This window comes from Schistocerca gregaria, chromosome 1, assembly GCF_023897955.1.
Source record: "Schistocerca gregaria isolate iqSchGreg1 chromosome 1, iqSchGreg1.2, whole genome shotgun sequence".
NCBI classification, from domain to species: domain Eukaryota; kingdom Metazoa; phylum Arthropoda; class Insecta; order Orthoptera; family Acrididae; genus Schistocerca; species Schistocerca gregaria.
In genome coordinates, this window is record NC_064920.1 from 788,921,080 (window position 1) to 788,937,424 (window position 16,345).

Below are 16,345 nucleotides of genomic sequence, written 5' to 3' on the forward strand. Positions count from 1 at the left end.
TTCAGCAACTTTTGCAATCAGAGTAATTGCCAGTTTTGAAGATACAGAAATTAGTAAGCTAATACACTTTGCATACTTTCACCCTCTGATGTCATACAGAATAATATTTTGGGGTAACTCAACACTTAGACAAAAAGTATTCAATGCTCAAAAGAAAGTAGTAGAGTAATGTGTGGGGTCTCAGTCGCACATCTTGTACGCATCTTTTTAAAAGATTGGGAATTCTTACAACAGCCTCATGGCGCATTTACTTACTAATGAAATTTGTTCTCAACAACATGGACCAGTTTAAAAACAACAGTAACGTTCATGATTATAATACCCGAAAAAAGAAAGAGACACTATCCTTTAGTCAACCTATCTTTGGTACATAAAGGGGTAAAATATGCTGCTATTAAAATTTTTGACAAATTACCAGATGACATAAATGTCTGGCAGCCAACAGTAAAAGCTTAAAAAATAAATTGAAATCATACCTCCTTGACAACTCCTTCTGTACCATGGATGAATTCTTGAATAGGAATAAATAAATCTGTAAATATAGTATATGCATGTGGTGGTATTTATAAGGAAATGTGGTAAATAAGAGAAATATTAATCTTCAACACTGTACTGTAAAATACACTCCTGGAAATGGAAAAAAGAACACATTGACACCGGTGTGTCAGACCCACCATACTTGCTCCGGACACGGCGAGAGGGCTGTACAAGGAATGATCACACGCACGGCACAGCGGACACACCAGGAACCGCGGTGTTGGCCGTCGAATGACGCTAGCTGCGCAGCATTTGTGCACCGCCGCCGTCAGTGTCAGCCAGCTTGCCGTGGCATACGGAGCTCCATCGCAGTCTTTAACACTGGTAGCATGCCGCGACAGCGTGGACGTGAACCGTATGTGCAGTTGACGGACTTTGAGCGAGGGCGTATAGTTGGCATGCGGGAGGCCGGGTGGACGTACCGCCGAATTGCTCAACACGTGGGGCGTGAGGTCTCCACAGTACATCAATGTTGTTGCCAGTGGTCGGCGGATGGTGCACGTGCCTGTCGACCTGGGACCGGACCGCAGCGATGCACGGATGCACGCCAAGACCGTAGGATCCTACGCAGTGCCATAGGGGACCGCACCGCCACTTCCCAGCAAATTAGGGACACTGTTGCTCCTGGGGTATCAGCGAGGACCATTCGCAACCGTCTCCATGAAGCTGGGCTACGGTCCCGCACACCGTTAGGCCGTCTTCCGCTCACGCCCCAACATCGTGCAGCCCGCCTCCAGTGGTGTCGCGACAGGCGTGAATGGAGGGACGAATGGAGACGTGTCGTCTTCAGCGATGAGAGTCGCTTCTGCCTTGGTCCCAATGATGGTCATATGTGTGTTTGGCGCCGTGCAGGTGAGCGCCACAATCAGGACTGCATATGACCGAGGCACACAGGGCCAACACCCGGTATCATGGTGTGGGGAGCGATCTCCTACACTGGCCGTACACCTCTGGTGATCATCGAGGGGACACTGAATAGTGCACGGTACATCCAAACCGTCATCGAACCCATCATTCTACCATTCTTAGACCGGCAAGGGAACTTGCTGTTCCAACAGGAAAATGCACGTCCGCATGTATGCCGTGCCACCCAACGTGCTCTAGAAGCTGTAAGTCAACTACCCTGGCCAGCAAGATCTCCGGATCCGTTCCCCATTGAGCATGTTTGGGACTGGATGAAGCGTCGTCTCAAGCGGTCTGCACGTCCAGCACGAACGCTGGTCCAACTGAGGCGCCAGGTGGAAATGGCATGGCAAGCCATTCCACAGGACTACATCCAGCATCTCTACGATCGTCTCCATGGGAGAATAGCAGCCTGCATTGCTGCGAAAGGTGGATATACACTGTACTAGTACCGACATTGTGCATGCTCTGTTGCCTGTGTCTATGTGCCTGTGGTTCTGTCAGTGTGATCATGTGATGTATCTGACCCCAGGAATGTGTCAATAAAGTTTCCCCTTCCTGGGACAATGAATTCACGGTGTTCTTATTTCAATTTCCAGGAGTGTATATATATAAATCTTGTTTCATATGTGCATTTCTTATGCACCTGACATGTTCCACATCATAACGGCTACTATTCCATGTGATTGATCAATGGAACATGCAACCAACTGACTAACTAACATAAGGAATGACATCTAACAAATGTCCCATGATAATTTCTATAAAAGAATAAATAATATGGCTGTAACCTACTGTGTGTGTCATGCAATACTGGCCTCCTGATTGTCTTTCTGTATCAGCCAGAGGCAGTTTCAATTTTTAAATTATATTTTCTTGATCTTACTTCTTTTCAGATTGAAATGTTGGAAAATGAGAAAAAAATTAAAGGAAAATTGAATGAAAAGTGTATGATAATGTGAGTAAGGTAACATCCAATAAAACAACCACAAGGAGGTGGCTGAAACTTTTTCAATAAGTAGAAAAGAAAAAGATCACACCAAAGAGAAGAGATTGAAAGCAGTAAAAAATAGAGTCTAAGAAGGAGTTTAAGCAGCTGAACGTAAGTCTGGTGTTCGACAGTAAAACATGCAAAGGGTGGCCCTGGAAAACCAATTACAAGCAGCGAAGGAAACTGGAATTTATAGAAATAATGGGTTAACAGAAGAGACTGAAAAGCAAATTGTGTGTCTGGATCATTTGAATGTGACTGGGTGCTGTGTACCAAGTGTAGAGTCTAGGCACATTTTGGATGCGTGGATCAGGAGAATATTTTGTATTTTATTAGTGAACTCTGTAATATAGTGAGCTAAACATTGGTGAACTGAGCTGAAATAGTAGCAATAAGTTTGCATGCTTATGTGTTCCATTATTATTCAGTAAGTATGAGTGGAGTGTGTGATTAATTGTTGATATCATCACAGAAAAGACAAGGCTAATGCAAAACACTTTCTGCAAGCCTTGTAATTGGAGCTGTTTTACTTTTGATGTAACTGAGTACTATAAAACTATAAAAAAATCATTACACTGTTCTATTCATAGAAGATTCCTTGTGGTGGCAAGAGAATAGTATAGTAATTTCCTGATTAACCACCACAGTTACACAGTAAAGTTGAAAAACTTAAGCTGGGCGATGCTGCATGACTCTCCCCTATACTGTCTAGTAAATTACAATGAACACTTCTTGAAAGGGTAGTGAAAGATCAAAACAGTGGCATAGGACTAGTAAAAGGCACAAAATATCAGATTTTACTCTTCCCTTGTTCACCTGCAAATAGTTTCATCACACACAACTAAATAATTTCCAATTGTCTTTTTTCAATTCATGACAGCTAAGTAAATATTAGAAATGTAGAGAGGGCAAAGTGTTAGAGAACATATGGGTGACACACTGGGCCACTCTTTCTGTTTCTACCTCTACACAGAAAAATTTAAACCCTCCAAAAACTATTGCTGCCCACTTCTTAATGTAATACTTGATTTTACTTCCTGCTACCCATCATTAACACATGGTGTTAAGTACCTCCAACATGTAACAGGCAGTCAAATGAAAATTGGACAGCTGCTGTAGTGGGACCATGGAATGGTTTCATTCAGGAGTAGTCAACAAAAGTGTTATAACTTTTATTTCACTGGGAAATGAAGTGATCAGTTCCTGTTTCATGCAGTCAACTGCTGAAGGACGCACAACTACACCCACTTTTACACTTCCACGTCTGACCGAAACTGACATCCATACATGTCTTTCTTCTGCTTGGTGAATATGTGAAAACCATAGAGTGAAAGATCTGGGTTTTATGAAGGATGATGCAGTGTTTGCCAATAAAATTGCTCCAACTGACAGTATTCTGACAGCGCAAGGGCAATCAGTAATGCACTGAGGTCATGATGACTTTCTTTTTTGACTACCAGGGCCCTCTGCTGGTTCAGTTCTTTGAGCGTGGAACCGCAATCAATGTGCAGCACTATGAAGGCATTTTGAAGAAACTGTGATGTGTTATAAAGTTAAAATGCCCAGGAATGCGGTCGGATGGAATCATCCTGTTGTATGATAACTCCGTCCCCACACTGCTAGTCAGATGAAGGCTATCCTTCAACAGTTTTGTGGGAAACAATGTAACATCCTCTGTACTGTCTAGATCTTTCACCCTATGACTTTCACATCTTTGGCGACCTGAAGAAAGACATGGGTGCACATTGGTTTAAGTCAGATGTGGAAGTGCAAATGTGGCTGTGTTGTGCATCCGTCATTGGTCGACTGCGTTCTACAAAACAGGAATTGAACTTCTCATCTCCCAGTGGGATAAATGTCTTAACATGTGTGGTAATACTTTTGAGTGGAACCACTACATGCTTCTGATGTGGTGAGTGTTCGGTTTTCATTTGACTGACCCTCGTGCATAACGTAACATAAAAATCTAAACGTTCTACTTGCACCCCAAAGTGCACACTACAGGCAGATGTGGCAAAACGCCACCGCAGGCTGGAGCGTCACTTGGTATGTGGCCACTTGCCAATGCGTATAGCCCTACCACCCACTCTCTTATATGCACATCACTGTAGTGTGTAGGTAGATGTCCTAACAATATTCAATTAAAAGTCCTAATTTTTCCCATGTTCAAAACACCTGGTGGCCTAGTGCACAGTCATGAAGACAGATGATTTCTGGTTTGCAGTCCACACCTCATATCACATATTTTTTTCCAGTATGTCCAAAATGTTTGTGAAATACGAGGGTGGTTTGAAAAGTTCTCAGAACGGAATAGAAAAAAAGTACTTACATAACTGAAACTTTTTTTTATTTTTCAATGTAGTCTTCTTGTACACTCCTGGAAATGGAAAAAAGAACACATTAACACCGGTGTGTCAGACCCACCATACTTGCTCCGGACACTGCGAGAGGGCTGTACAAGCAATGATCACACGCACGGCACAGCGGACACACCAGGAACCGCGGTGTTGGTCGTCGAATGGCGCTAGCTGCGCAGCATTTGTGCACCGCCACCGTCAGTGTCAGCCAGTTTGCCGTGGCATACGGAGCTCCATCGCAGTCTTTAACACTGGTAGCATGCCGCGACAGTGTGGACGTGAACTGTATGTGCAGTTGACGGACTTTGAGCGAGGGCGTATAGTGGGCATGCGGGAGGCCGGGTGGACGTACCGCCGAATTGCTCAACACGTGGGGCGTGAGGTCTCCACAGTACATCGATGTTGTCGCCAGTGGTCGGCGGAAGGTGCACGTGCCTGTCGACCTGGGACCGGACCGCAGCGATGCACGGATGCATGCCAAGACCGTAGGATTCTACGCAGTGCCGTAGGGGACCGCACCGCCACTTCCCAGCAAATTAGGGACACTGTTGCTCTGGGGTATCGGCGAGGACCATTCACAACCGTCTCCATGAAGCTGGGCTACGGTCCCGCACACCGTTAGGCCGTCTTCCGCTCACGCCCCAACATCGTGCAGCCCGCCTCCAGTGGTGTCACGACAGGCGTGAATGGAGGGACGAATGGAGACGTGTCGTCTTCAGCGATGAGAGTCGCTTCTGCCTTGGTGCCAATGATGGTCGTATGCGTGTTTGGCGCCGTGCAGGTGAGCGCCACAATCAGGACTGCATACGACCGAGGCACACAGGCCCAACACCCGGCATCATGGTGTGGGGAGCGATCTCCTACACTGGCCGTACACCTCTGGTGATCATCAAGGGGACACTGGATAGTGCACGGTACATCCAAACCGTCATCGAACCCATCGTTCTACCATTCCTAGACCGGCAAGGGAACTTGCTGTTCCAACAGGACAATGCTCGTCCGCATGTATCCCGTGCCACCCAACGTGCTCTAGAAGGTGTAAGTCAACTACCCTGGCCAGCAAGATCTCCGGATCTATCCCCCATTGAGCATGTTTGGGACTGGATGAAGCGTCATCTCACGCGGTCTGCACGTCCAGCACGAACGCTGGTCCAACTGAGGCGCCAGGTGGAAATGGCATGGCAAGCCATTCCACAGGACTACATCTAGCATCTCTACGATCGTCTCCATGGGAGAATAGCAGCCTGCATTGCTGCGAAAGGTGGATATACACTGTGCTAGTACCGACATTGTGCATGCTCTGTTGCCTGTGTCTATGTGCCTGTGGTTCTGTCAGTGTGATCATGTGATGTATCTGACCCCAGGAATGTGTCAATAAAGTTTCCCCTTCCTGGGACAATGAATTCACGGTGTTCTTATTTCAATTTCCAGGAGTGTAGATTAATGCCCTTAGTCCAACGATGTGCCTTGATCCCATCTTGAAAATGAGTTTCCTCCAGGGCTGCAAAATAGTTGTCAACTCTGGCTATCAATTCTTCGTCTGAAATGAATCTTTGTCCACCAAGACAAAATTTCAGTTTTGGGAAGAGAAGGAAGTCTGACAGAGCCATATCAGGTGAACGTGGTGGGTGTGGCAACAATTCATATCTTAGTTTGTGTAACTCTGCCATGGTGATGACACATGTGTGCGGGCACGCATTGTCTTGATGTCAAGAGTTACAGCACCCATATTGCAGATCATTTTTTCATTTCACGAGCAATTTGACGCACTTTCAATTGGAAATCCTCCATGACCATTTTGTGCACTTGTGCAATGGTTTTTGGAGTAGTGACACAGCTTGGCTGAGCACTGAGCAGATCATCATCTAAGCTTTCCCGACCAAATTTAAATTCATGTGTCCACTTAGCAACAGTGCCGGCCTATGTGGCCGTGCTGTTCTAGGTGCTTTAGTTTGGAACCACATGACAGCTATGGTCATAGGTTTGAATCCTGCCTCGGCCATAGATGTGTGTGCTGTCCTTAGGTTAGTTAGGTTTAAGTAGTTCTAAGTTCTAGGGAACTGATGTCCACAGATGCTAAGTCCCATAGTGCTCAGAGCCATTTTTTGGTAACAGTTGAATACGAAGGATGAAGGATCAGAGCCCTCCCAGTGTATTCTGGAAATCAGCATGAATGTCCTCTGCTTTCATACCTGCCTTTATGAAGTACTTAATTACTGCTCGAATCTGGATTTTTTCTATTGTCGAAAATCACTACACAGGAATAGCAACAGAGCTACCTCACTGCCACAGCTCTCTTTCAAGAGCATTGGCGTGGCAGGTGTTTACAGGCAACAATCCAATGAATATCGTGGAAACAACTTGTTGCGCTAGCGCTATCTTCTCGTTGTGATTCTGAGAACTTTTCAAAAAATTGTTCAAATGGCTCTGAGCACTATGGGACTTTGCTTCTGAGGTCATCAGTCCTCTAGAACTTAGAACTATTTAAACCTAGCTAAACTAAGGACATCACACCCATCCATGCCCGAGGCAGGATTCGAACCTGCGAACGTAGCGGTCACGCGGTTCCAGACGGTAGCGCCTAGAATGGCATGGCCACCCCATCCAGCGGAACTTTTCAAACCACCCTTGTATCTGCTAGTTAACGTTTTATTCTCTGAAAGGTTATCAGTAAGAATAACCCATTTCGATCTCAGGAAACATAGGCATAATCTTCCTCGTAGACGAAATCAATTTCGATTTCTCTGCAATTGGGCAACCTGATTCCAGCCACTACTTTAACAACTGATTCGTTTATGGTGTGAATTTGTGAACTCGCAATTCATCTACAGTAAGAAACTGGTGCAGGAAATTAGGAAATTTACTTTAAAAAATTTAAATTCATCACAGAAGTTCTTTTATGCATTGGTCAATGTTCAACAGCTCCAGCACCCATTCTGCATAAAGCTTTCTATTCTTTATGAAAAATGAACTGTACTCTTTACTATTATTCTTTCTTCTGATACAAACATCTTACTCTCTCAATCTAGTATCGCTGAATACCATATTAGCCTTGTCTCCCTGTTTCCCTCTGTACTCGCTGTTCTGGGACAAGCTTCACTTGAATTATCTTCAAGAGAAGGACGCTCATTTGCATTCCTTACCTGTGAATAATGAATGAGCACTCTCCTTGTAAATGTTCGACTACTTCAGATAAATTTCCGTGGATGAAAAGCCACCCAAAACATATAGATTCATGTAGGTCCAATATTACAGGTTATCCATTTGAACAAAATACGTAGCACGACTGCTTTAAAAAAGCAGTATGAAAAAAAGAAAAAAAACCTGTGATTCAGATAAAGATGACATTTGAGCTATCTTGTTAATACAGCTTGCGTGAATGTACGTCAAACATTTTGTTTATATTAACACCATGTCAGCAAGCTAAGTATAGAATTTTTTACTTCTCCACGTACTTGCTCAACACCTGAACTCGGCAATTTACCCAAAGCCTCCCCTATGGCCAGTGCAAGAAATGCACAACTAGCAAGAGATCTATGATTTTGTCTTGGCCACTCTCGCAACACATTTTTAAGCTCTATCAAGGAATGTAGCAATGTTAAGCTAAAGAGTAATATAATATTTCTATTATACTATTAAAAATACGTAAAATGTTATTTTAAATACTTTAACTGATTATATGACAAAAAGTTAATTTAAGAAAGAAAATAAAGGAACAAAAAGCGAGCTTCAATTGGAAGTACTTTTATTCACAAGATACTGCAAACTAGCTAAAACGTTTAGCACGAAGCACACATTTCAAGTAGAGGAGTTTCACCATTTCACTGTTCCAAAGATTCGTTCTGATGAAATATATGTCTTTCTTATCAGCTTTTGGTACCAAACCAGACCGGACACTATTTAGTCGACAGTAACACTATATTTGTATACTTCTTAAACTACTTACAAAAATGTAAGTATTAGGGTGGGCTGATTCAAACGAGGAGTTAAGACGAAAATGAAAACTCTCGCACACATTTGTCGCTTTCCAAATACACTATCTAATCGAAAGTATCCAGACACCTACTGGTGGAAATTAATATGGATGTGTCTACAACCGCATTTATGACAGCTTCAACTATTTCGGAAACACTTTCATTGCTTCTGAATATGTGCAGAGGAATGGCGGCTCTCTCTTCTTCAAGAGCCGATAGTAGACAATGTTTTGATGCTGGACGCTGGGGTCTGGAGCGAAGTCAACGACCCAGAGGTTTTCCGCTGGGTTCTGTTCAGGGATGTGAGTAGAGCAGCCATTTGAGGAAATGCGTCTACACCCTCCCCTTTAGCGTTTTCTTAAGCAGAAGTCCTCTCACATTTAGCGTTTTCTTCAGCAGAACAAGGGATCACGGCCTGACCACGAAAAACACCTCATATTTCACTTTTGGCACCACGCATGACGCCGGGTAACATTCTCTAGACAATGGCCAAAATCAAACCCACCCATCGGATATCCACAGTGTACAGCGTGATCCGTCTCTCCAAATCACTCGTTTTCAGTTATTCAGTGGCCGACAGCATTGTTCTTTACACCATCTAATGTGTCACTTAGCGCTGACTACGGAATGTGTGCATTATGAGGAGCTGGTCGACCACTGTACCCTATTCCTTTTAACTACTTACGCACTGTCTGTGTGCTATCTGGACTGCTTTCTATGAAATTTGCGAGTGATTCCTTCTGCTGATTTCATGCGATTTTTTACAAACACCCTCTGCAATTCTAGGAGGTCCCATTTTCCCATATTCGCACTACATCACTCCAATATACGAAGCTTGTTAGTACTTGATGTAGAGAATTGCATTGGCGCCATTAAATTGTATTGTAGTAGATGCTGCTGCTGGCTGGTTCACTGCTGTATCTTGATGTTAATGTTGGCTCTATATGTATTCGTCTAGGGGTAAAAAGATGAGGTCCCGTATTGTTGATGTGGTTGTTGATAAATAATGAATGACAGCATAAGTGAACTTCAACTATTTATTGGCATGGTAGCCATCTTAACTCCGCTGACCAGCCAAAGACGTTGTCACAGTACAGAGTAACACCACTTCTTTTACAACATCTTTGCACTGTTTTTCCACATAAGACAGTAACATACACACTTTACAAAAGTTCTATCAAGACTGAGCTGACGAGGCTTTTGCTGCTTGTATTTATAACCTCGTCAAAGAACTACTAAGGAGAGATGTGATTTATAAGTCAGGCATCCATCTGTTATCGTAATTTGTGCAAAAAAGTTATTAATTTACATCGAATGACATAATTTAACAGGTCATTAAAATGACAGACAGGTTTGTCAACTTGTCAGAACAATTCTTTGTTGCAAATAGGCCGTTTTTCAAAAGTACATCAATTGCCTTCCCTCATTTGCATACATAAGTAAAAAACGTGAATTATTAAAAATTGCAGTGGTTCTCATTTAAAATAGACGTGTTTACGTGAATAGTGAGTGAAAACAGTCCTAGTGAATAAATAGGTATCACTGGGTAATTTTTATTTAAGGAGATCCAAAATACGTTAGTTGACCAATATTATTCGTATTTCATATTAATTATTTCAGTTGAAACTAGTGTTTTTACATAATGACATCTGCTGTATCAGTGTTCAAGTGATGTTAACTTTCGTGTGGGTCAGTTATTAATTACATTTTAATAGGTTGACTGTTTATGTAGACATGTTATGCAATCATTGCTAACATACACAATTACTTTTCTATTATCATAATTGCTAGTTAAACTAGTTGAATTAGGAGGGTACCGCATACTTCGTTATAATAAAGCCATTAATAGGTTCCGTTACATCCTTCACGTTTCAGTTTCACACCACGTCACAGACATCGACTTGGGCAGCTTTAGAAGGCCTGAAACGTCCCTGATAGATCTGTTACTCTGGTGATGTCCAATGACTAGTGTACTTTCGAAGTCGCTGAGCTCTCCAGCCTGCTGTTACTGCTTCTCTACCACTGGAATTCATGTGGAATTCGAGTAGGTGTAATGAACCCTTCCTAGACTTTGTCTGAGTAATGGGGTTAGTGTCCACTGAAACGTAACAGCTAGTGCCTTTTCCATTTCTTTAAAGTTTATTACCACTAGATTCTTCTGAAAGGCTAATAACATATCAACAGTAACGCTAAGGATAGAAAAATATGGGCAATACAGGTAATACTACGGCATTGGAACTTTTATGATGAAATAAACCTGTACAATGTATTCCTTATGCCTTAAGCAGGCACTATAATTGGAAGGAATGTTTAGAACCATACTATTTTCTTAAAATCACTAAAATGTGGTTACGATCTTTTTCTCTGACACACGTTTTAAATCTGATGTTATTTGTAAATAAAAAGTCACATTAAATTAATAGAGTCTTACTATGTAATTGGAAAGCATTTACCTGTTTGTGTGAAGTGTAATTACCATGTTATTAACAAAAAATCTAATTACAAAACGTAAACAAACTATTTTAAGTAACAAACAATCCTTTTGGACGAACATCCGCAACTGAGCATTATACCAGAGTTTAAAAATACCGCTTCAGTCGTATAGTTGTTTTATTTTCACCCAACCGCTTTCAGGCCCTTATAAGCCCATCCTCTGCTGTCCTACTGGAAATAGCAAGAGACAGGAGATAATTTTCAGTTGCAGCAACACACACAAGAAACAAAATATTTCATTCAAAAGTTTTAAAAACATTTCAAAATTGCCGTTTGGGCAAGATGCGGTGAAACCTATATCAGTGCAAAAGTAGCGCCAGACAGTACTACGGAAGCCTGCCTGGATAGGGAAGTACACAAATAACATCAGGACAGTTACACTTGGTGCTGTGGCCCCGAGCGCTGCAGTGGACGTGCACTAGGCGCTGTGCGCCACCTATGAGCACACAACAGGGAGTAGCGGGTGTGAAAGAGGCAGCAAACTGGTAAACCAGAGTGGCAAAAGTGCTACCATCTGTTGACGGAGAGAAGAACGCGGGGCCACTAGCCCGGCCGTTTACAGTTCGAATTAGTGGTTTGCATTTAAAATGATGAAAAAAAAAACAAAAAAAAAAACAAAAATTCACGTTCACAGCACCAAGTGTAAGTGTCCTGATGTTATTTGTATATTTCCCTACCCAGGCAGGCTTCCGTAGTACCGTGTGGTGTCACTTTAGCACTGAGATAGGTTTCACAGCATCTAGCCCGAACGGCGGGTTTGAAATGTCTTTAAAACTTCTGTATGAAATATTTTGTTTTTTGTATGTATTGCTGCGTGTGAAAATTATCTCCCATCTCTTACTGTTTACAATACAACACCATAAGCTGCACAGTCTGTCATTCTTAATGGACTTTTTTTCGTGGATGTCGAGTTAATTTTTCACTCGATGTTGCTACTGGAGCAGCTGGCAGTGGGTGGTTTACACTCGCAATTGTCCGCTGTGGGAACACATCGCTACCCGGCCTAGAATCTTTTGCCGACCGAGATGTCATCGCCTACAAGACCTGGCACTGTGGAATCGATCCGAAGACGCAAAGTAGACCTAGTTTTGTTTATAGTAATGTGCCTTTTACTCTTTATACCCGTTCAAGCAGAAAAGTTTCTAATGATGAGAAAATACATGTGTGGATGAAAGGACTGCATCGCCTCAGACCGCTCGGCTAATCCCGCACGGCTTTAGATAAGAGTTAAGTTTATGTCACCTGCAGGTGGATATGAGCAGCGTGTTGAGGATGAGCCTCCAACTGGAAAAGAGGCTGGCGACGCCGAGAGACTTCTCGCGGCCGACGCTGGAGTGGCGCAGCTGCTGGAGCGCCCCGGGCGGCACCGCCGTGCCGTTGACGCGGGCGATCTCCCGCAACGACTCGAGGCAGCGCTCGTGGTCGCCACGGCTGGCCAGCCAGCGCGGCGATTCCGGGAACAGCCTGCAACCAGCGCCACGGGTCCAGCAGAGGTGGAAGGCAACAGGCGGAGATACCGGGAACGCCGGTTCGTGACGTCAAGTAGAGTGGGAACTGTCGATAATGTTTTCACTAGACCAGGCCTCTTCACCGATCCGATTGTACGAGCTGGCACCCGCTGACGCCTCAGCCGTGAGTAATTGGCCGGCCCACGACTAGTAATGAAGAGGCGACGGGGGGGGGGGGGGGGGGGGGGGGAGGGGGGTAGGGGGGGGCGGAGGAATCGGACAACGCCGCTCTGCACGGGTACGTGGGGAGGTCGGAAAGTTTCTAGCCCGAGGTAGTTATCGTAATGTCTCTCACAAACAACAACACCTACTTTTATGGTGACCCTTTGTGGGTACGCAAGTCAAATTTCGCCTCTCCAGCTTCGTTAGTTTTGCCGCTAGGGTGCGTTGCACACCGTAGTGTAAGCAAAATGGCGAATATCGAGAGATCAAGAACCGTGCTGTGACTGAATATCTTCATTTGAAGGGAATGACTCCAAAGGAAATTTCGGAGGACATGCGGAATACACTTAGGAGGACAACAATGTGATTCAGGTCGAAAAAAAATCGATTTTCGGTTTTCGTCATATTTCGATACATTAAGGTTCCAAAAAATGGCTCTGAGCACTATGGGACTTAACATCTGAGGTCATCAGTCCCCTAGAACTTAGAACTACTTAAACCTAACTAACCGAAGGACATCACACACATCCATGCCCGAGGCAGGATTCGAACCTGCGACCGTAGCAGTCGCGCGTTTCCAGACTGAAGCGACTAGAACCGTTCGTCCACAACGGCCGGCGATAGATTAAGATTTTATTTAAGTTTTCTCTGAAAAGGATTTTGCTGGAAATTTTTTTTTCAGCATTTAAAGAGCATTTTTCTATGATGTGTGTTTATGTGTTCAAATGTGTGTGAAATTTTATGGGACTTAACTGCTAAGGTCATCAGTCCCTAAGCTTACACACTACTTAACCTAAATGATCCTAAGGACAAACACACACACCCACCCACACACACACACACACACACACACACACACACACACACACACACACACATGCCCGAGGGAGGACTCGAAACTCAGATGGGATCAGCCGCACAGTACATGACTGCAGCACCCTAGACTGCTCGGCTAACCCCGCGTGGCGTGTTTATGTGCCACGCCCACTTTTCTGTCACCCACTTTACTGCATATATTTTAGATCTTCATATCCCCTACATTTTTTTTTACCTCCGAGTGTGTTGGCTATCCTTGGAATGCAACGGTCGGTATTGTTTTGTTTCTGCTGTTTGTAAACAACACGCTTTGAAACACGCGGTTAGTTTTGTTCAAGTGTGATTGCGAGTAGTTGTTATAGAAAACTTGCAGGTATACTATGGGCAGGCAATTATGAGAAATAAGAGAAATAAAGAAAATGTGGAGGCAATGAAGAGAGATGTTTGCGCCATATTCTTCGATAAGTCCTACACTGATGATAAGCCATGTCATGGATTGTGTCCATCAGGAGAAAATTCGTGGTGCAAATACAATAGGGCTCAGGCAACTGGAGAATCTTTTTCTCATCAGCATTCTCTTCCTGCTGCTGTTACTACAGCAATTAAACCTATTTTCAGAGACTTGGCTCATCCTGACCTTCTAAGGAAACGTCTGCATGGGCAGACACAGAACACAAATGAATATTTCAACAGCATAATTTGGAACCGCCTTCCCAAAATTGTATTTGCAGGCATGCATACAATGAAACTAGGAGTTCATGATGCTGTTATTACATTCAGTTGTGGTAATATTGGAAAATGTTGGATACTGAAAAAGCTGGGAATTAATCCTGGTGAAAATATGATCACTGGGCTGCAACATTGCGATAAAATGCGGATAGCCAAAGTAGAGAGGTCTGCGTCTATTATGGCCAAGAAAGCAAGACAAACATCCAGGAAGGTGAAAAAGAACCTGGAAGACCTGCTAGAGGCCAAAGAAGGGCCATCATATACAGCAGGACAGTTTTAATTAACTGTAAGCATCAAATTTCAAAAGTTTTTTCATTAAAGTCAGTATCCTGCAAACTAAAATTTTCAGTACATATTCTCCATTATATCAGAAACTACCATAGGTAGACGAATTAAATTTTCAGAGACTCTGCATAACATAAAAAGCCACCTCTGCTACTACATTCATTAATATTCCCCCATTAGGAAGACCACAAAAAATATTTTCTGCAGAAAAAATTTAATCTATTTTATTAATAAATTTAAAAAAGTATTTCTTAAAAACTATAAAATGGATAAAGTAGATTTTAGTACAGTTGATCCTATTAGCATCATGTAATATACAGTAAAACTGTTAAGGTCCTCCATCAGATAGTTTTTTTCAGAAATGGGTCAAATACTTGCCTAAATTAACATGGGTTAGATAGGCAGGGTGTGGTCCCCTTAAGGACAGTGCTCTGTCTTATGCAACAGTGAAAAACTGGGTGACGACTTCAAATGGAAATGAGAGTGTGGAAGATGCTCCAAGGACCTGTCACCATTGCCACTGATGAAACAGCGCCTGCAATTGTCGACACGATTTTGCAGGATCATCGAACAATGCTGCAGCACACTGAAATCACCTTTGGAATCTGCCATGAGCGTGCTCATGACATTGTTGTGAATATTTTGCGAATGCGGGAAGTTACATCTCGATGGCCCCGAAAGACTTGAATGCTTATCAGAAATGGTAGCGTGTACTATGTTGTGAAGAAATCGTCCGGCAATATGAAGCGGATGAAGACGGCTTTCTTGCAAGTTATGTGACAATGGACGAGACTTGGGTTCACCACTTTGATCCTGAGACAAAACAACAGGCACAACAGTGGAAACATCTTCCTAACATAAAAAAATTCCGGGTGCAAAAATTAGCCGGTAAGGTGATAGCATCGGTCTTCTGGGAGGCAGAAGGGATAATTATGGTGAATTACTTGCAAAAGGGGGTAACTATTAGTGCTTCAAAATATTACACCCTTGTGTGGCGTTTGAGAGAAGATATAAAGATAAAAAAAGCGCTGAAAATTAATGCGCGGAGTTCTTCTGCATCAGGACAACGCATCGGCGCACAGAGCCCTCCCTGCACTTGAAACTCAGCGTGATTGCGGTTCAAATTGTTAAGTCATCTGCCATATTGTCCACAATTGGCTCCATCATACTTTTTTCTTTTCCCAAATCTAAAAAAAGAACTCAAAGGAAGACATTTTGACAAAGATGATGCAGTAACTGATGCTGTGAACGTTTGGGTGGACTCGAAATTGAAGACCTTTCATTTGAATGATTGCAAAAGTTATCAGAGCGTGCCCGCAAGTGTGTTAGTGTACACGGGTATTATATTGAAAAATAAATTGGTATTGTGAAATTTCTGTCATTCTTTATTTGTTAGGCTAGAAACTTTATTAACTATTGTCCGGATGGTCCCGGCGGAGGTTCGAGTCCTCCCTTGGGCATGGGTGTGTGTGTTTGTCCTTAGGATAATTTAGGTTAAGTAGTGTGTAAGCTAAGGGACTGATGACCTTAGCAGTTAAGTCCCATAAGATTTCACACACATTTGAACATTAGGACTATTGTAAACAAGTT

At 43.1% G+C, this 16,345-nt stretch overlaps 1 protein-coding gene across 1 annotated transcript in view; it reads right to left on the reverse strand.

Annotated features, from left to right (window-relative positions):
- Positions 1-16,345, reverse strand: part of LOC126269513 (solute carrier family 22 member 7-like) — a 132,942-nt gene that overhangs the window by 70,465 nt on the left and 46,132 nt on the right. Inside the window, exon 6 of the mRNA XM_049973999.1 lies at positions 12,498-12,719. Within this exon, the coding sequence (XP_049829956.1) occupies positions 12,498-12,719 (222 nt within the window). The remainder of the gene's footprint in view (positions 1-12,497; positions 12,720-16,345) is intronic.